Source organism: Abramis brama, assembly GCF_963993115.1.
Source record: "Abramis brama genome assembly, chromosome: 6".
NCBI lineage: Eukaryota > Metazoa > Chordata > Actinopteri > Cypriniformes > Leuciscidae > Abramis > Abramis brama.
The window spans coordinates 691401-713067 of record NC_139968.1 but is presented as its reverse complement, the minus strand read 5'-3'; the positions used below and the strand labels follow the sequence as shown (position 1 = coordinate 713067).

Here is a 21667-nt window from a genome sequence, read left to right as displayed (position 1 = left end):
AACGAAGATTGTGGTGTGCGGTCGTTATTCTCTTTCCAGTATTTTAATTTGTACAGTTTAACTTCTTTTAAATCATTGATTCTGGGAAAACAAAACATTTCTTTTGCTCTCATTCTTTTCTATTTATCAAGGACATTTTTGCCACTTTATAGGTACAATGGCATCGTCGCTGGGGTGGTACCCCTAATGAGAACAAATTGGTACCATCTAATGGGGTACCTTTTTGTACAAGTAGATTAAGGTACAAATGTATTGCTAAGGTACCAAATTGTCTCTCAAAAGGTACACTATAAAAGGGTACAACTATGTACCTATGGTAAGGGTACCATTGCTGTACCTTGGGGGTACCACCCCAGCGACGAGCCATTTGTACCCTAGAAGGTAAATATTTGTACCTAAAAGGCACAAACTGTAGGGGTACTTCTTTGTACCCATTAATATGGTACAAGTTTGTTCCCCTTGGGGGTACTGCCCCAGCGACAAGCATTTGTACCTTTTTTTTGTCTTTTCTGTACCTTTATTTCTGAGAGTGCAGCATGAAGGGCCTGCTGATGACATTTAGAAAGTGCAACTGGCAAGCAGTTACATTTCAGTATAAAGGGGAGGCCACCAATTTTGGTAAAGATATGATTCGGGATAAAAGAACATATAGAATTAGGATTTAAGCATTTTTTTGATCCAATTTATCCGAAAGGTGTTCACTGCATCACTAAACTCTTTATCGACAATTTGAAAGGACTGTTTTTTTTTTTTAGCTTGTGAGGTTTGTTTTTCCATATGAAGTCTAGAAAATTTTTGTTAATTCCTTTAGCAATAGAATCATTGACAAAACGAGAAAGAGAAGGATATACAAAACGAGATAATCCTTCTGCTTTGGACAAAAGAACAATCCCATAAAGGGAAAGGTCTCTTTGGAGCCAAAGATTAAAGATGTTTTGGGTTTTCTTGACCCGTCCAGAATAATTTAGCTGTTGTGGAGCTGTTACATTTCTTGTTAAATAAATACCAAGATACCTTACGGTCTCTTTAACAGAGATGCCATCGATTGAAGAATCGTCACTTTTATAGAGCATCACTATCTCACATTTCAATCCAGAAGCACATGAAAACTGCTCAATTACATTTATAGCCTTGGTTAATTGACTCTTATCTTTTAAAAAGAGAGTTGTGTCATCAGCCAACTGGGAGATTTTAATTTCTCTATCAAAGATGGATATGGCATTTTTCAAACTCTAGTGAAGTAGTGCGTCATCATGACGTAGTATTTCCGGCGCATGCGCATTAAACAACATGTTCGTATATTTCATGCGTGGTTAAATGTTATTTCCATAGACAGTATATAAAAGGGTTATTTCAGCTTTTCTGTTTAAGTTTAAGTTGTTCTAACTCATTGTGTTTTTAGACTCTGTACGTTCACAAAACTTGACTCTTTCACCTAACTAAAAGTCAATATTTTTGTTCAGTGTAGTGTAGTCTGATTACAATTAAATGTGTGTTTAATTGACTTAGAACAACATAATGATATTGAAAGTATTCTGTTCACAGTTGTAAAGTACAACACATTACTATTATGCTAAGACTCCTCTCATAAAGTACATTTTGTCAAATATTATGTAGAAAACAGGCAAAAATGTCAACAAAAACATGCACTTAAGTGTGGTTAGAAGTATTATCATGAAAGTGTACTTTCTTTAAACAAAAATAAAGACATTATATAATGTGCATTTTTAAAAAGTACACTTACCATAAGTGTGTTTAGAAATATTGTGATGAAAGTGTATTCCATTTAAGTACGCTTAAGTGGTCTTTAATTTTAATTATATTATATTATCTGCAAGTGCACTTTTTAAAAAGTATACTTTTATTATTTGAAGCACACAAAACGTACGTTTTCAATACAATTAAGTACACTTCTTTTCCACAAGGGGTGTCATTTCCAGAAGAATCTGAATAAGACCATTGCTTGATCGTCTGTTGAGACGCTAGTCAGTGTCTCTTTCTGCATCAAAATAAATGAGAAGCACCGGCATAGCTCGGTTTAATCCCGTATATCTAATCAAATGGCTGACCTGTAAATCAAATAATAAAATGACTTAATGCACTTACGACAATTATTTAATTAACCTCATTATGGTCCTCATATTGAGTTAGTTTTGCAGGCTGCATTTATTTGATCAAAAATAGAGTAAAACAATAAATTGTGAAATATGCTAAAAATTTAAAAGTATCATTTAAAAACTTTCTCTATGTGAATATCTAGTAAAGTGTAATTTATTTCTGTGATCAAAGCTGAATGTTCAGCATCATTACTCCAGTCTTCAGTGTCACATGATCCTTCAGAAATCACTCTAATATGAGGATCTGATGATCAAGATGTAGGGTACATGCATTATATTACGTGTGTTGCTCAACTAGTCTAAAATTAAGAAACCCCTAGAAAACAGTAAAAAAAACAACATAGGAACATTGTGTACAATTAAGATAGGCCACTTTATTTATTATTCCAATATCCAAATCTGACACTAAATCCCACAGGGAAAAGGGCTTGTATTAGTGACGTGCCGTCTTTGCATTTGAACATTGCACATTTCAAACAGGACAGGCATTAGCTGAATAAATGTTAGCCAATACAAACATATTTATAGAAAACGTCTGACAATGAATAGACAGTCCAATAATAGCATAACGAATCACTTATTCTAAAAATAATATCAAGTACAAGTTAGACAAATCCGACATGTAATGAGGGCTGTGTTAACAGTAAAACGTACGTCATTTAAAGAATTTTAAAAACACGGATGCATAATACAAAATGCTTTCTGACATTTTGACAGAAAAAAACAAACAAGCAAGAACAAAATCTAAACTTTAGAAAAAATCTTTTAAAAAAATCTTTCATTGTACAATGATCTTCTCTCCTTTGTGGTTACTTGATCTAATTATATCTATTCGTATTATTATTTATTTACTTTGATATTTAAATTGTGGTTTTGTATATAAATTTGTTTTTAATAGACTTAAATTCAATTTTAGTTTTATGTAATTTCTCGTGTTCTAATTTATTATAGTATTTGGAGCTTTGTTTCTTATTAATTTAGTTGAATTAGAACCGTTAACCCAGAAAAGACAAATAACAATTACTTCAAGAAAATAAAAATCTTACTGAAAATAATACAAACTTAACAGTAATTCACTGTAGATAAACAGTTCTCAGTCAATGGAACAATCGTGTGTTTGTGTGCAAAACAAAGAGCCCTTTGAACCCAAGCAAATGTGAAGGTCTATCGGTCTTGTGTAGTGCAACAGTCAGTTCTGTACGATACTCAGTGTTGAGGAAATCGCTGAGAAATACCACTAACGATGACTTCCACTTGTAAGGCTCTGATCACTCATGAATAACAGTGTTCTCGTCTCTCAGCTGGGAGGCTCGCCATCTCAGGATCACAGCTTATTCTCCAATCTCAGAAAACAACTGACCGGTTTATACAAACAGAGCCATAAACATCATAGGCAATCAGTATGACTTTTAAACTCAATATAGCTCTAATAAATTAACCCAACTAGATGAAAAATACTATGAGCACTTTTGTTACTCAATGCATAACAAATCATTTCATAAATTATATTATTCTGCTTATTTAGCATTTGTGATGTCTTCAGAAATACAGTATACAGATACAACACATTAAACATACCATCTGAACAATAAATGCATATACCCGTATAAAACACTTCAGAGCGTGAATACTTCATAACACTTAATTTCAGAGATTTGAATATTATATTATGAAACTCAACAAATCCGGGGGATTTCAATACACAATTAATCAGTCACATCGGATTCTACAGGGCTCGCAATCGGCTATCATCCACTCCAAAATCAATCATTTATCACACTAGAATGACCCATATAAGATTAATATAAAGGTTACAACATCATACAACTTAGTATTTATGTATATTAAGCAAGGATGAATGTTATATTTGCCTTCTGATCCACTTTGATTTCTCTCGCGATCTGTGAAGCTCGTGCTCTCTCTGCAGGTATGTATGGAGTGAAAACAGTCTCAAAACCTTCCACAAATGCACGCGAGAGATCCACATGCGTGCGCAGCAATCCACAAATGCACGCGAGAGATCCACATGTGCGCGCAGCAATCCACAAATGCACGCGAGAGATCCACATGTGCGCGCAGCAATCCACAAATGCACGCGAGAGATCCACATGTGCGCGCAGCAATCCACAAATGCACGCGAGAGATCCACACACACAAAGCAATCCACAAATGCACGCGAGAGATTATCTCTCTCACACACAAACACAGCGATCCACGAATGCACGCGAGAGATCCACACACACACACACACACACAGCGATCCACACACACGCAATCGTGCATTATTGTCCTTACTCGCATTGCTTTGCTCACAACACAATTCACAACTTTGCTTTATCTGTACCTGTAATTTCAGAGTCTTTTGCATTGGTGTTCTGCCTTAAAAATGCCCCTGAATATGCGCTTTTGTATCTGTGGAATCTTTTGAGACTGTCGTTCCGCGGCCCTGATTCACAAATGCACACAAGCCTATCTGTCTCATAGACTGTGATCTGTCCCCATTACCTGCAAAGATGCTATATGGTGTCTTCCTCCAGAGGGCGCTAACCGGCCTTCGAGCTGAATCTCCCAAAGGGCTGGATTCATTTCGTTTTCTGACTTAGCGAGACAACTGAAGTCTAAACATTTTTCACTAAATATCATATACATACATGCAAAGGTAGAGTAAAACCAAACCCCTTTTTTATTCTTCAACGTGAAATCAGAATAGGCTATGTAACCTATTAAGAAAACCATACCCCACAGATAACAGGAAAGCTTTAAAGTATTTCTGTAACTGTTGGCAAACTACAAGGCTGTACGTTTTCTTTTGTTTATATAATTGTAGTTCTGAATGTACTTTGTGTAATGTAATAACCCCTCCCCTCACACACATATATTAAATGTAAATTAATATATTTTCAGCAATTACCTGTATGTTTTGCTTTCCTTATTTTTAAAGAATGGATGAATGCTTCCACATAATTTAACCAACAAAGTAAAATATTTCTTTCAAAAGAATCCACAAGTATTACCCTCAAGTAAACAATTCTTATGCAAACCATTACATGGAAAAGTTGGAAAGTGAGATTTGCGTCAGTTGCTCCTTTTGTGCTGAATCAGATGAACCAGTTGTTCATCTTTTTTTGATCTGTTCATTTACTATAAAGCTTTAGCAAAAAAAAAATCAAAGTTTATTAAGAGTTATATAATAAAAATGGGGGGAAAGTATATTATTTCAACCAACTAAATAATGAGACTGGATGATATACTCAATTCAAGGCAATATTTATTTGGCTGCAACCACAACACAAAAACCACTTTAAATTGAATGGTTCATTAATTGCCAAACATGTTTTTTCAATCTGCGAAAACAGGAATAGTTCACCCAAAAAATGAAAGTTCTGTCACCGTTTACTCATCCTTAAGTTGTTTCAAACCTGTATGAGTTTCTTTCTTCAGCTGAACACAAATGAAGATATTTTGAAGAATGTCAGAAACCAGACAGTTGACAGTAGCCATTGACTTGCATAGTATTATTTTTTTTTCTACTATGGAATTTAATGGGTTCCGTTAACCGTCTGGTTTCTGACATTCTTCAAAATATCTTCATTTGTCCACACAGCCAGGATAACCAAGGAGTGGCTCTGTAAGAAGCATATCAAGGTTCTGGCGTGGCCTAGCCAGTCTCCAGACCTAAACCCAATAGAGAATCTTTGGATGGAGCTCAAACTCCGTGTTTCTCAGCGACAGCCCAGAAACCTGACTGATCTAGAGAAGATCTGTGTGGAGGAGTGGGCCAAAATCCCTCCTGCAGTGTGTGCAAACCTGGTGAAAAACTACAGGAAACGTTTGACCTCTGTAATTGCAAACAAATGCTACTGTACCAAATATTAACATTGATTTTCTCAGGTGTGTAAATACTTATTTGCAGCTGTATCATACAAATAAATAGTTAAAAAATCATACATTGTGATTTCTGGATTTTTTTTTTTAGATTATGTCTCTCACAGTGGACATGCACCTACGATGACAATTTCAGACCCCTCCATGATTTGTAAGTGGGAGAACTTGCAAAATAGCAGGGTGTTCAAATACTTATTTTCCTCACTGTATATGTGTGTGAGGGGAGGGGTTATTACATTACACAAAGTACATTCAGAACTACAATTATATAAACAAAAGAAAACGTACAGCCTTGTAGTTTGCCAACAGTTACAGAAATGCTTTAAAGCTTTCCTGTTATCTGTGGGGTATGGTTTTCTTAATAGGTTACATAGCCTATTCTGATTTCACGTTGAAGAATAAAAAAGGGGTTTGGTTTTACTCTACCTTTGCATGTATGTATATGATATTTAGTGAAAAATGTTTAGACTTCAGTTGTCTCGCTAAGTCCGAAAACGAAATGAATCCAGCCCTTTGGGAGATTCAGCTCGAAGGCCGGTTAGCGCCCTCTGGAGGAAGACACCATATAGCATCTTTGCAGGTAATGGGGACAGATCACAGTCTATGAGACAGATAGGCTTGTGTGCATTTGTGAATCAGGGCCGCGGAACGACAGTCTCAAAAGATTCCACAGATACAAAAGCGCATATTCAGGGGCATTTTTAAGGCAGAACACCAATGCAAAAGACTCTGAAATTACAGGTACAGATAAAGCAAAGTTGTGAATTGTGTTGTGTGCAAAGCAATGCGAGTAAGGACAATAATGCACGATTGTGTGTGGATCGCTGTGTGTGTGTGTGTGTGTGTGTGTGTGTGTGTGGATCTCTCGCGTGCATTCGTGGATCGCTGTGTGTGTGTGTGTGAGAGAGATATTAGGCTTGTTTGAGATGAGCAAAATCTGCGCAGAATCGATCACCGGTGATCAGCGCGAGATGCATGCCGGTTAGAAATGTGTCCGAGTGCGGTCCGCCTTGCTCTGATGTCATGCTGACGTATGTCAAAAATCTCTCGCGAGCGCAAAGCGCACCTGTCGGATTCTGAAGTCGAGCGCAGTTGCTCTCCACTGACTGCGCTGATCAAAAGCATGATGGGAAACGACTTGCTGACGACACAGCTTGATGTTCATTGGTTTAAACAACCGTGATGTATTGTTCTCTTTTAAAATGTTTGATTTTAAAACTCTGATATCATGTTTTATATACGTTATGTGGTAATATTCCCAAACTATCTCAGTGCGATCTCTATGGGTTATGCAATGTAATTAAAAAAAAAACAAAAAAAAAAAACACATGTCTGTATTAAAGAAAAAAGACGGATAAACATGTATTTGGAATGGAATTAAATAAGTAGGCTACTTTGGGTGTCTTGTTCATTATATTTATTTTCATAAAAGCAACAGAACTTAAATTCCATCCAATTTATTAGCAACACTGGGCACGAGCGTGAATCCCGTGAATCCCGCGATATCCGTCTTTGATCTCGCAGGTGTCAGATCCACTGCGAGAAGAGAGAACTGTCCGGCTTGCCTGCGCTTTTTTCACTCCTCCTCTCACTGCAGCCGCCTACTCTCGCGTACATTTCAGGCGAGGCAAGGCGCATCTCAAACAAGCCTAATCTCTCGCGTGCATTTGTGGATTGCTTTGCGTGTGTGGATCTCTCGCGTGCATTTGTGGATTGCTTTGCGTGTGTGGATCTCTCGCGTGCATTTGTGGATTGCTGCGCGCACATGTGGATCTCTCGCCGTGCATTTGTGGATTGCTTTGCACACATGTGGATCTCTCGCGTGCATTTGTGGATTGCTGCGCACACATGTGGATCTCTCGCGTGCATTTGTGGATTGCTGCGCGCACATGTGGATCTCTCGCGTGCATTTGTGGATTGCTGCGCACGCATGTGGATCTCTCGCGTGCATTTGTGGAAGGTTTTGAGACTGTTTTCACTCCATAGTATGCGTCTCATTACAGTGCCGTCACGTGACAAACATCAGGCTTTAATTATTATAGGTAATTTAATTATTTTAATGTTAACGGCACAGCAGAACGACTTTGGCAACACATTATGTTACTTATTTCAGCATTTTGAGTGAGAATATAATTATTACAATTTATATTTATTTTTTCTGATCAGCTCAATTTTGACCTGGGTTACATGAGCTGTGCTAATATTGCAGAAAAACTGCTAAAATGTCATTTCCACCTCTGAGAAGTTACAGGCGGAGCTTTGGACATGATATATGCCGTTTTTGTGCGCTATTGACATGTTCTCAAGACATATTTGTGCTTTTGGACTGAGAACTTTATATATCACCATTCCAGTACACTCTATATTTATTTATTTATTTTTATTTCTCTATATTTGTATTTAAGGTGCCGAAGTTGATGGCCAAGCAGTCACAGGAATACAGGGACAGAATAAAAGCCAATCCAGTTAAATATCAACAGAAAATAGAAAAGGACAGAGAAAGATATGGCAGGAAAAAAGAAAGAGGAAGAGTGAAACCAGTCTTAGCGGAAGGAAAGAGAAGCAAACAGTGGAAGATCGATCAGCGAAGCCGGCGATAGCAGGGGTCGGCAATAGGCGATATTATATTTTATATTATATTTATATATTATATTAGGCAATAGCAATATTTTCTGGCCCACCGGATTATTTTGGAAGTCCGTTTTTTCAGCCTATTTTTATTTTACCATAACGGTTTACAAATAGTGTATCATTCGCTCAATCGTTTTTGTTTATTTATTTTTTATTAAAACCAAAAATAAAAAAATGAAAAATGACTGTGTTGTTTTTTCATTATTTATTTCCTGAAATAAAATGGAGAAGAAAAAAAAAAAAGAATAACGACTTGTTTTCCGATTTTCTGATTGTGCGCTCAGATCAGGTTTAGACGAATTTGAATGTTGAATTTTAATTTAACACCTTAGCAGACATAGACCAATTAAATCATTTTAAACAGATCAATACTATTGTGGTAACAGATTACAGCCATTTTAATAAGGGTGTGAATAGCAATCATGCTCTCCTGTAAGTCTCATTCGCTTACAGTCCGACTTTTGAACTTTTTTTCATTATTATTTATTCGGGTATAACACACCGATAAATGATATACATTACCTGATAAAAAATATTTGCATTAAATGCTGCACAAAACTCTTCCACTACTTGAGAAAAGCCGTAGCTGCGCGCCTACATCTGACAATTTTGGGTTCAAACACGTCCTGCACACCAAAAAAATTCTGTTCGATACTGCTTGGTTTGTTACCACAGTTTCTGCGTGCTTCCTCTGCGATGAAGTTCCACATCTGCGGCTATCCAACACGAAAATGCAGCAAAGCAAAGCCTTTCACAATATTTTCTTCAGATAACTCCACATTTCTCCCACACACTGGACTTGATTTTTGATGACTATTGTCGACAACTTCACATCTCCACTAGCTATTCTGTTCTTCAACTCCTCAGCATCATCTCGACGACTGCAGATCGCGCGCGCGGTTATGAGGAATTTTTAAAACTGAAAGTAGCCTAGGTAACATTATCCTGGGAGGGTGTGGTGCGTGGCAAACTGATGTGGATTTTAAATTATTTTATAAACTTGAAATACAGGAATATATTTGTAGATGTGTTCCTAAAAATATGCATATATTTTTACGTTTGAATGTGATTGTTTTAAACCCGTGTTTAGAGCCCGTGTTTCCCCCGTGCCCGACCCGAACCTGAACCCGACACAGTTGGATATTTTTCACCCGTTCGAGCAAAATTTGTGGGTGACCCGTCGGGTACCTGAACCCGTGCAGGACTCTATTTTAAAGTATAAAGACGGTAGCGGTCAGAACTCTGGTGTACTTTGGACGGAGCGGGCGGTCACTCCCGACATGTTTTGACAGCGCATCCGCACTTCATTCTGACCACCTGTACACCTAGCTCTGAGGAGCTGTTTGGTACTGAAACCACTGTCAGTCAACAACATTCTTTTTTTTTTTTGCAAGGATGTTTGAAATAGTTTGGCAGAAAATAGCCTACTTCATTTGTCAGTAGGGCAATATGGTTTTCATTTATGTTGCTTGATGAATCTTGACTTGGGAATCCTATCATAAGATTAACAAAAGAATAATAAAAAAAGATTAAAAATAATTCTTAACATGTATTATATTGTATAGTACATTTGTGAAATTTGCTTTTTTTAAAGAAAAAAAAAAAGGTATTCATGATGTCACCCTATCAATATATCTTACTGGCAATTTTATAAAAGCTCTCTTTTATGGACATGGTCGATAAATGTCCGGGGGAACACTATTAATGAAGCTTTTCATGTACTCCTGCAGAGCGACCTTGCGAATGGTTCGACAAACATATGTTTTCCCCTAGCTTCTGTGCGTCACCCACCGTGCAAGAATGTACCACTTGCAAAAAAAACAACGCAACGCAATATTTGCGGTACAGTAAGTGCATGAATTCGACGTGTTAAATTCTTTATGTGCGGCTCAAGAAGTTCGCAAAGATAAGACATTCCTTCCGCGGAAAATCTGTATCTTTCATACAAGTAACTATCAGGAAAGGCAAGGGGATTTTTTCATGCTAAAAACTCTTTCTCTACGAAGTGCTCGTCAAACAATTTGCGCTGAGATGTCCACCGGATTTGAAAGAAAAGGTGAAGTCATTGCAACAGACACTTGGAATAAGTCAGGTCACCTGTATGTTTCTTTGCTCTCAGCTGATCAAACTTCAGTCTGAGATCTTGAATCCAGAACATAACCTGCCCCGGAGCAGGTTAGCCGTGCAGCGTAAGATACCATGGCGACGAACACCGATTAAAGCCGAGCTACTTACACAGTACCTAAAACCCAGGGTTGGTGGAAACTAAGCTGAAACATAGCTGGCTAGCCACCTAATCCGGCTTCATGGTACAGGCCCCCTTTGTCTTGAGAAGAGGAAGTTATCCAAGCTGTGTTGACAACAAGAACAGGCTGCTCATTGGCCCATGACAATTGGTGACTCGTATGAACCACAGTCTTGCTCAGGGCGGATAATAACCCAAAAGCAAGAATAAAGTTCCTGCTTTTGCACGCACACTCATCTTATTCATAGCTTTTTCAACTAGGAACTAGTAGTGTTGGGTCCGAGTCCACCATTGTCGAGTCCGAGTCGAGTCCAAGTCCTTAACAATCGAGTCCGAGTCCAAGTCCGAGTCCAAAGAGGGCCGAGTCGCACTTGAGTCCGAGTCCTTAACATCCGAGTCCGAGTCGAGTCCGGCCGAGTCCACAAAGATTTAAATGGTTTTAAATTGACCTTTCACAAAGACCCGCCCCTCTTACTGTCGCTACGTCCGACAAGCCATTCCACTCCACATGTTCTCACACAGTGAAATATATATTGCGGAGCAAAGAGGACACTGACAATGCGCCAACAGACAAGACAAGGCTACTTCTGGTATGAAATAAAGTCTCAGCTTTCAAATTTTGTAATTTTTATGAAATTAAAACAATACACACCGTTTTGTGGTGCTTTAATATAGGCCTCAACTCAAGCAGCACATGAACTGATAATATCTTCTAGTTATAGCACGAATTAAACATGAATGAACATCAGAACTGCAAAAAGAATTCAATACACACCATTTTTCAAGTTCAAGTCCAATGACTTTAATCTACTATCTGGTTTGGTTTGTTTGTCGGACAAAAATGGCAGGTATCTGCATTATCTGGTCAGATCACATGTCAATCAAATTCCAGTGAAAGGTCTCAACACGGAGCTCTTAAATTAATATGTTAAACCTTACTAAATGATTCCAATGTATAGTTACAGTCATACGTTTACCTATCGTACATCTTTCAGATTCTGCAAGGTAATGCTCAAGAATATAACACAATGCATTAAGAGCCAGGAGTAAACTTTCGAGCAAGATGACGTTGATTTTTTAATTTTTATTTATTTTGATGATCTTATTTTGTTTTACATGCTAATATCTTATTTAGCCTCTAAATGGCAGGACTAAATTAATTAATGATTTTTAAAATAAAATAAGAGCAATTTACACCAATGATCCAGTTCAAAAATGTACACCCCCTGGCTCCTAATGGTTGCTTCCTTCTTGAGCATCACTAAATGTTTGCAGGGTTTGTAATAGTTGTGTATGAGTCCATCAGTTGTCTTCAGTGTGACAAGATGGATCTCACAATCATAGTCACTGCTAGTAAGGAGTCAAATATGCAGAAGATGCTGGAAAAGCAAAGAATGTGCAGGAGCTGGAGGATTTTTCCTCATGAACAACCATTAAAAAAATAAATTAAAAAAAACTTGTGGATCATTCAGGTAAAGAAACACAATATTAAAATCAAGCCTATGTAATTTGTCTTGTATTTTGTGTTTGTATTTTTTCTTGTCGACTAGGCTATTAAACATCCATTATGTGAAAAAGATTTTTCAGGGCAGTAATAAATAGCCTAGAAACAATGTTTTTATGATCATCCTCATTAAAAAATAAATAAATATTACATTTTGGAGATTCTGCAAGGTGTATGTAAACTTATGACTAAAGTGTAGGCTAAATCAATGTAACAAAAATCATAACATTATTAGACGCCAAAATGTTGCTTTTCTCATGTTGCTATGGTTACTGTGTCAATCATCAGGACCACTCACAGGACTAAAATTCTGCGGATTCTCTCCCACATTTAAATGCAGTTATCACTCTTTTTAATTTACAGTGTGAACGTAACCACTGGTCCTCTACAAGCATGAAAAAAATATATTATTTAGATAGTCAATAGCGCTCACTTTAAGCCATCACTTACTTCTTTCACTTACGTTCTGCACTCTCACTGAAACTCTCGTCATAAACACTGAAGTTGTCCGCACTGCACAGCGAATCTCTTATTTATATCGCGTCAAGACTTTGTCGTTTATGAGGAGATTTGCGAAAGGATAAAACTCGCGCTGATTCTGAACGTTTTGAGCGACTTCTCCGCATGGTGACTCAAAACGCCTCTGATTGGCCACTGTGTTCATGTGCTTAATATACATATCTGTGATTGGCTACAATGCTCAACACTGACAACACAATGTAAGCAGTTTCGTTTCGTTTAGTTTTTGAATAAATATTGTGTCCTCCAGTGCCCGGACTCGACTGTACTCGGCAAATTTTCCGAGTCTAAAATGTCCGAGTCCGTGTCAAGTCCGAGTACAAATTCATCCGAGTGCGTGACAAGTCCATCCGAGTGCGTGACAAGTCCGAGTTCATTAAAAATTGGACTCGAGTCCGAGTTCGAGTACCCCAACTCTAGGAACTAGTCTTTGATTTTACTTATTTTGGCAATAAAAGTTAACTATCCCCATTGACCAAAAAGTAAACATTCATATTGACCGATCACCCCCCTGTATCTGCATGAAATGGTTTGATCCTGCCTTAGCATGCGCGGTGTTTAGATGCAGACAGTCAGTCGATGCGCCAGAAACACAGAGACCACAATGTTGCATAGTAAAAGAAAATCTGGTTTTCAAAAAAGGAAAGAGAGAAAAGAGAGAGAGTTGTTGTCAAAAGACGTATATTTTTGTGAGCTACATGGTACTGTGGTGTTTTTCTTCCTGTTGGTTTTGTTGTGTCTCTTGCTCTCCTTCGGCTCCTCCCACTCTTTCCCTCTGGCAGGTAGCTGATTGCGTCTCCAGCTTGCACCTGCTTACCATCCAGGAGGGAAGCAGCATAAAATCCAGCAGAACGCTCAATCGTGGAGAACTCTTCTCCAGAGCATGGTCTGTGCCCTGCCCGGTCCTGTTGTTTGGAGCAGTTGTATAACTGTGACTATATCAACACATGCAATATCATTGACAAAAAAAGATGAGACTGAAATGTGTTTAAAAAAAATAAGAACTTGACCAAAACCACTTATTTTTGCCGAATAAAGGAGAAGACAACACATTACAGACTGTTTTTACGAGCGTTCATGCTTACGGTTGCCAGATTTCAATAATTTAAACCCCAGTCAGAGCTTTTCTGTTAAAAGAGCACGTTTTCTACCCGGTCTTTTCAATAGTATCTGGCAGCTTTCTACACTTCTGAAGAACCGCGGATCATTAGTGTACAGCTCTTTCTTTCAGCCAGTTCATTAGGCTTACTATCACTTTAATAATATTTACAAGCAGGACGTTCAGCTTAGTAGCACTTGTAAATCAGCATATAGGTCCCAATATAAATATATTCTTATATATATTATAAATATTTTATAACTACTTTCATTAATAACATTAAGACACATTGTGTAATGCTTATGCTGTATGTTGGTAATATAGATTATTTTTATATTAAGTACATTTACATTGGTAAAATAATTAAAAGCTAGATTTCATATTTCAGGTTTAAATGTCATCACCAAAAAATATATTTAGGAGACTTTGAATTCCATTTTTACTTTCTGAGATTTACTATTATCTACCATGGTACAGAACTGGTGCCACAGAATTACACGTTTAAAACCAACTAACAAAAGTGTGTTTCCTTTTGCAGAAACAACTGGAAGACTACCTAAACAAGCCGCTGAGGATGGAGATGCACTGAAATGACTACGCCACCGTGAGCTCACTCTTGAGTATAGAGTTCAGGCCCTGATGGAGCTCACGCTGAGTTATCTTTAATGAAGCAGCAGCGTGAGGATATTACAGATGGAGCCTGTGTGTGTGTTAAAGTAACAACATGTAACTTTTCAACCTTCATAATATATTTCCAAGACCCTTGTGATGGTACATCGACTTACAATAGGTTGAATGAGACGTCTGCCAGAGCCTGACGGGGTCTGTATCGCTTTTACTGGCACTATGTAACTTCGGGGTGCGGGTAGTAACCTGCGCTCAAAAAGAACTACAAAATTCGACTGCTTTACGGCATACGTCACTTCCCCCACCACTACAACCAGCGTCTGTTTTCGCCATGGCTGATGCAGCAGCGAAACGTAAGTCCAAGGTTTTGTCGGAGGAGAGTCGAAAGAGGAAAAAAGAAAGTGATAAACTAAAAGGCAGGACGAGGATCAATATTGGTCAAGCGTTTGCTCGCTGGCGTGAGCTAAAGGAGGAGGAGGGATGCCCTACTGATGCTGACTTGGCCGTCATGCTGTTGGACTAGTAAGTAAATACTATCTTTAGTTTTTCTAATCTGTTGTCTGCCTGGCTAGCTACCTTATGTAAACTATCTGGTCCTCCATTTATCTTCATGAATCAGCTAGTAGGTGTGCGAATTATGAATTTGGTAGCTAGTAAACACTAACATGCTAGTTTTAGATGGTTAGGATGCTATCGCTATTATTCTCGTTCAGATTTGAGCATTTCAATCGATGACATGCAAATCGCAAATGTTTGAGTTAAAATGTTTAGTCTACTAAACATGTAGAAATTATGAAAGGAGGAAGATTAATAATATTATCATTGCCCATTATGAAAAAAACCTGCATGCTTCATGTACAGCAACCGTAAATCTTTTTTTTTTCAGCTACCAGACACGGCAAGTGACATCGACACCTAGTAAAGCCAGACATTCACAACTACCACAGCTGCTGGTGTCTAGCGTTACTGAGGAGAGTGATAGGTAATGTATTTGTTTTTCTGCACTGCTTAGCAAATCTTTAGGAGTGTTGTTCAAAATTAATTTTCTTTTGTTATTTAGAGATGACATTCCAGTCAAAGGTGTACAACCGCTGGACACAGAAGAAGTGGGTGTGCTAGAAGCCAGGTGGGTTTGCCTAATAGTGAGACAATGGTTTGTAGACTGTACTGGTGGCTTGTTGACTGCTTGTACATATTTTTTTTCACTCGTTTATGTATGTTCTAAAATTGGTTGTAGCATGCACTCCATGAGTATTGCAGAGGAGGAGCAGTTTGACTCTCCAGATGAAGATGCAAGGAACGATTTGAGAAATAGCACGCAAGTTTTGCACATGAATTGTTTTTCCAATTTTTATTATTTCATGAATATGTTCAAGTCTGATTATATTCATATGTGCAGCATTGACATGGATGAGCGGTGGACTAAACAAAGCTTCTGTGAAGATGGGTACAGTTCTGATGAAGATTATGTCCCTTTTCTTCAGATACGGTACGGTTGTGTAATGAAATTAGAGTTTGAACAGTATTTACAGTAATGGTAGTTATTAACTAGTCCATGTTTGTTTTTGATCTGTTTGTCCATCTGCAGTCCTGGAAGTCAAGATGTCATTGAACAGCTGCACGAGATCAGCGTGGATGAAGCCGTGATTGATGTTGCAATGCCTACTTTCCCAGAAGATGATGTGAGCGATATTCCAGACTCATACAAGGTTGTTTGTGAAGATGACCTAGTTGGCAAGAGTGCCAGTATCGTGTATCATGAAAATCTAAAGACGTTGGCCAACTACCTCCAATTGCCTATAGAGAAGTGCAGCAAATTCAACAAGGTGACCGGAACTGCATGCTCTGCTGGACCACCATTTCAGATGAACTTGAAAACTAGGGGAACTGGAGTCATCTTGGAATGGGTAAGTCTTGTAATTTCTGATGCTACACTATAATCTGTAATGAACATCCCCCAGCTCCATGAGTTATGTTAGACTACTGTGTAAAGTGTATCATGATTTTTCAAACTGCAATTAGCAACAAAATAAATTATCTGCACAATGGTGTTGGTAAATGTTGTTGAGACTATTTTTATGTAATGCTGCTTCATAGAATTTGTCAGGTTAAACAACTTGTCATAGTTAGTATATCCAAGATTTTACATCATGCCTGTATTTATGATGTGTGCTCAATCTGGGATAGGCCAATTCTTTATTTCCCCCCATCCATTTCTACAGGTATGTCCCTTTGGACACACTTTGTGGCAGTGGAATTCGCAGCCCCTTTTGAAATATGGCATGCAGGGAGGTGATTTCATGCTGGCCATCAACATACTGCTCTCCGGGAATAATTACAGGAAGATTGCCTTTCTGTTCAAGTTCATGCAAATGGGGATGGTGAATGACTCAACTTTTTTCAAAATTCAAGACACATACTGCATTGAACCAGTCGAACAGTTCTGGCAAAAGATAAGAGCCGATGTTCTAAACAGTTTGAAGGAAAAGGAGGAAGTTGTTGTCCTAGGTGAATTTTTTATTCAGTTTTTTTTTTTTTATTACAGTAACATGCCTCTGACTTACTGTGAAAGTCAAAAACACTTCTACCATTATAATTTTGTTTTGTTTTCTCCTTAGGTGATGGCAGAATGGATTCTCCAGGTATTGTGTGTGTGTGTGTGTGTGTGTGTGTGTGGTGGAGAGAGCACACTTGTGTGACATAGTTGGTTATGGTACATATAGTTCACACCCTTACTAACTTTATCCTCATTTTACAGGTCACTGTGCACAATACTGCACATACACGACTATAGAGCAAGACACTCGCGACATTGTACATATTGTCTCTGTCGACAAGCGGGAGACGGACAGAAATTCGGTCATCATGGAAAAGGAGTGCTTCATTAGGACAATGGATGAACTTCTTCCAGAGATCCATGTGACTGAGGTTGTCACTGATGCACATCCTCAAATCTCAGCATTGCTCAGTAAGGACAATGTGTTTTTTTTTCACAAAATGTGGTGTTCAAATTCATTTTTTTCATGTTGGTTTGTTTGATTATAATGACTACTATTTCTTAGATCCTGAACGTGGTAAATACAAGTCACATGGTTTGAAGCATTCCCTAGATATTTGGCATGCAGCCAAGAATTTGGGGAAGAAGATACGACGGGTATGCCATCTTATTTCACACACTCATTGGATAGTTGAATCTGTTCATGCTGTGGCTGTGTAACATCTACATTTTTCTTTCAGGCTGGTACAGTGAGGGACCAGTCAGACCTCCTGCCTTGGATAAAAGATATTGTGAACCACTTTTGGTATTGTGCCAAGCAAGCCTCTTCCGAAGAACAGTTCAAGGTAGGATTAAATTGCAAAGTGGTAAACACAAACTATTTTTTGGGTGTGTGAAAAATGTGGGAGAAATGACTTGTTGCTTTTTCATTTTTTAAAGCTGAAGTGGCATGCACTCCTACATCATGTCCGCAACCAGCACACATGGTCAACGGGATGCTGTGAGCATGAACCTCTAGGGGACAGAACCCAGGAGAAGCCTTGGTTAATACAAGGTAATTGTAATGTGATTGTCATGCCATGTGTCTGACTATGAATGTACAATTAGCCTATTCAGAGTATGAATTTTTACAGGTTCGAAAGCTCACCAGGCTCTCACCGCTATTGTATTGGACAAGCGGTGGTTGAAGGATGTTGGGAAGTTCATTAACTTCAGGTAAGCTATTATTTCAATTATCGGTTTTTATTTCAAAACAAAAAAAATTTGACAAGCACTATTACAATACATAATATCTTGGAATTACAATGTGTTTGCAAAGCAGTGTCTTGCACATGCTAGCTTGATGTATATATTGTTTGCTTGGCTGGCCTGTCATCTTGACACAAAGAAGCGATCTAATTAAAACAGGGTTTCCTGAGAGTGCGATGCTGTTAACCAGTTTTTGTAAGTCAAAGTAATTTTTGTTTGGTTCTCACATCCTACAGGACAACGTCAGATTTAGAGAATTTCCAGAATCACATCCTGATGTACGCTGGAAAACGGTTTGCCTACAGCCCCGCAGTGTATCGCACGCGGACCCTGCTGGCGGCGATCGACTACAATAGTCATAATCATCGCCTTCCCGCGCGTAACAGAGATGGTAAAAAGATGTAAGTGTTTATTATAATGCTTGTACGCTTTCCAGTAGAAAAACATTTATTCCAAATAGTCAGATTTGGAATATCTGACTATAATGCAAACTGTGTTTTCTTTCTAGGTACAGGCGTTACTACAATAAGAAGTCAAAATGTTGGAGCGTGTATGCCCTGAAGGAGAAAAAGGACTATGGGTACATTCCAGACCTGCAGAGGGCCATTGTTCGACACCGACTGAGAAGTGGAGCAGGTCTTCCAAGGAGACAGACTCTCCGGCTCAATGACCCCAGACGCTTGGGTGTGCTGGCTGCTACATCGCCACCATCCACCTCCGAACTGGTTCATACTCACGTTACACGTGGGGATGGTGTCCCCCAAAGTGAGCGCTGAGTGCATTCATAGGTGGTGGTGTATCTCTATGTAATATGTAAATAGTTATCCATGTAAATAAAATAAGAATGACCTTCAAGTTGTTTAATTTTTTTATTTTTTCAAGAAAGTAACCAAACTTGAACTATAACAACAACAAAAAAATTCAAACCATAAAACTTTTATTTTTTACAATAAACATTCACAAGAGCCGTCGCACCCTGAAACCAATGTTTTCACAAAATAACCGAACTTGAACTATAATAAATAACCATAACACCATAAAAAAAACTTTAAAAAAAAAACATTCACAAGAGCCGACGCACCCTGAAACCAGTATACTGACCCCTTGGGTCAGGAAAAGTTTCCCTGATCCTCCAGACACAACAGCTGGGAATGACCACTCTGTTTCCAACCCCAAGGCGACCATACTGCCATAGCACAAATTGTCGGTAGGCTGTGTGTCTGTATTGTCTTTGTTCTACACCGGGCTCCTGTGCATCATCAACTGCAAAGATATCATTCCAAGCAGCCCTCGCTAGCCTCAGAACACCCTCATCCAGGATGTAGTACTCCATGTAGGCCATACTACTAATGCAGTTCTGTGGGGCCTGGCGGCAGCAGAGCCTCTCCAGATCAGTGTCCATTTCCCGGCAGTATGTACAGATACACCAGTGTAGTCCACCACCATCAGGTACTCTTGGCCTCTCTGTGTCTTCATGCATGGTCAGCACATCGAACATCAGTCCTGGGAGCCTCAACATGACCTTTTGAAGGATGCGGTCCTTCTCTTGCGGTCCCAGAGAGTGGATCTGGGTCTGTATTTCTCTATTTCTCCTGTCCTGCAGATCCTGGAGTCTTCTCTGTCTGTCAGGGTCAATATCCTCCCTTCTCCCTCCTCTGCTTCTCCTCCCTCCTCTGCTTCTCTGCCCCCCTCTGCTTTTTGGCCTTGTATCAGCACTGGCTGAGGGTGTAAAATCAGATGAGGTAGATGAATCCTGAAATAAATGAGAACAACCTTATTATGGTAACTGTATGAAGATCAAATAATTACAGGCATGAATTGTAAATTTAGAACTGTAGTTGCTCAAAAAGCAAGAATTAGCAACATATAAGCTAAGGGTGCAGTAAGGAAATGTTTGGTATCTATATAAATAATGTAGCAAAGCAGCCACTAAAACAGTGTCAACTATCTCTGCAATATTTTTCAAACAAAATGCTAAAGATTTTCACAGACAATGCAAATGACTACTACATGCTTAACTGTTCTGCAATAAGTTTTTACTTTTTATCCTTGTCTAAACCTATCTTGCTGTTATACCGTTTCAAGGTTACTCTTACACAAAATAAAAAATAAATAAATACTATAATACATAATAAATACTATATATAAAAAAGCAAGTAATGTCATTTAGTTATTTTCTCTTCGTTTGTTATGTCATAAAATCATGCATCATACTGTACCTTGTCTGTGGCCATAGTTGATTCCAAAGCCGGTGCTGGATAAACAGCGAGCGTGAGCGTGCGCGTGCACGTGCGCGTGCGACAGTAGGATGCGGTAGGCAAAATTGTTTACGACAGCGGTAATGGACAATTCCGCTTCCAACCGGTAGGGCGACCGCAGAGGAAAAGTTCCATGTTGTTGCTTTAATGCGCAGCTCTTTCTCTCGGCTCAGTGCTATTACAGCAGATTTAATCAAGGACTCGCTCCCTCTTTTCCTCTTTAATTCCCTCCGAGGGTCAATATAGCTGAGGGTTTGGTGTAACTTCTTTTAATTGAAGCTGCGTCTCTGTTTCACTAGTTTTAAGCAGAATTGTTTCTCTTTTCCAGATGGAGTTTATTGATATAAGCCAGCTGGACTTGGGCTTGTAAGGACACTCTTTTTGCTTTACTGTTTTATTATTGCCTCACACTGATCAATGTTTTAATTTTATGTTTAAATATATTGCATAAAGTAAACAAAACTGTATTTAATTAGGCTTTCTGTATTGTATTGATTTATTTTACATTGTGACAGTATTTTCAATTAAGCACGTAAATTCTTTAATGTGCAACACATTACCATAATGTGTCAGGATGTTTTTCTGGATGTGTGACAAATCACAAATGTTTCCTTGATGCATAAATACTAAAAGTCATGAGAATTTGGGAGTGGACATGCTTGTCATGAAAATGTCACCATGAAAAAATATGTGACGCTCCTAAAATATGTTTTATTGCCTTTTAAAGGTCCCACCGCTTCGGATCTTTTGCCAGAGAGGAGGAGAACATACCCTCTAAATGGTATATTTAATCCAAGAGTTTGCCCAATAATAAACACATTATTTACTCACCCTCATGTCTTTCAAACCGGTATGACTTTCAGGTCACAAAGGGTTTTTTATTGTCCATGCAATGAAAGACAATGGGGCCCAATGTTATTATATAGTTGAGCAGTCATACGGCTTTTTAACGACATGAGGGCGAGTAAATAATGACAGAATGCTCATTTTTGAATGAACTTTCCATTTAAGACAAAAACAATGTCATGTTTAGCTTT

General features: G+C 38.4%; 1 protein-coding gene across 2 annotated transcripts; it reads left to right on the top strand.

Moving 5' to 3' along the window:
• The first annotated feature begins 14940 nt into the window (after window positions 1-14940).
• On the top strand, window positions 14941-19216 carry LOC311084331 (uncharacterized protein). Of its 2 annotated transcripts, XM_084116286.1 has the most exons (15): window positions 14941-15149; window positions 15514-15609; window positions 15688-15753; window positions 15865-15945; window positions 16027-16116; window positions 16216-16534; window positions 16850-17135; window positions 17246-17269; window positions 17386-17595; window positions 17690-17781; window positions 17865-17969; window positions 18064-18178; window positions 18258-18339; window positions 18609-18773; window positions 18881-19216. In XM_084116286.1, the coding sequence occupies exons 1-15, from the start codon at window positions 14959-14961 to the stop codon at window positions 19146-19148; spliced, it is 2190 nt and encodes a 729-aa protein (XP_083972412.1). In that variant the 5' UTR covers window positions 14941-14958; the 3' UTR covers window positions 19149-19216. The 2 variants fall into 2 exon arrangements, with proteins under 2 accessions (XP_083972412.1, XP_083972411.1); XM_084116285.1 differs by having other exon boundaries at window positions 15865-16116.
• Window positions 19217-21667: the final 2451 nt, after the last annotated feature.

What these genes read in the sequence shown, in the direction of transcription:
- LOC311084331 (XM_084116285.1), top strand. Translation starts at nt 14,959, where the DNA reads ATGGCTGATGCAGCAGCGAAACGTAAGTCCAAGGTTTTGTCGGAGGAG. An exon ending in GTTACTGAGGAGAGTGATAG is followed by an intron (nt 15,610 to 15,687) that starts GTAATGTATTTG and finishes TTTGTTATTTAG; the next exon opens with AGATGACATTCCAGTCAAAG. An exon ending in AACAGAGATGGTAAAAAGAT is followed by an intron (nt 18,774 to 18,880) that starts GTAAGTGTTTAT and finishes TTTTCTTTCTAG; the next exon opens with GTACAGGCGTTACTACAATA.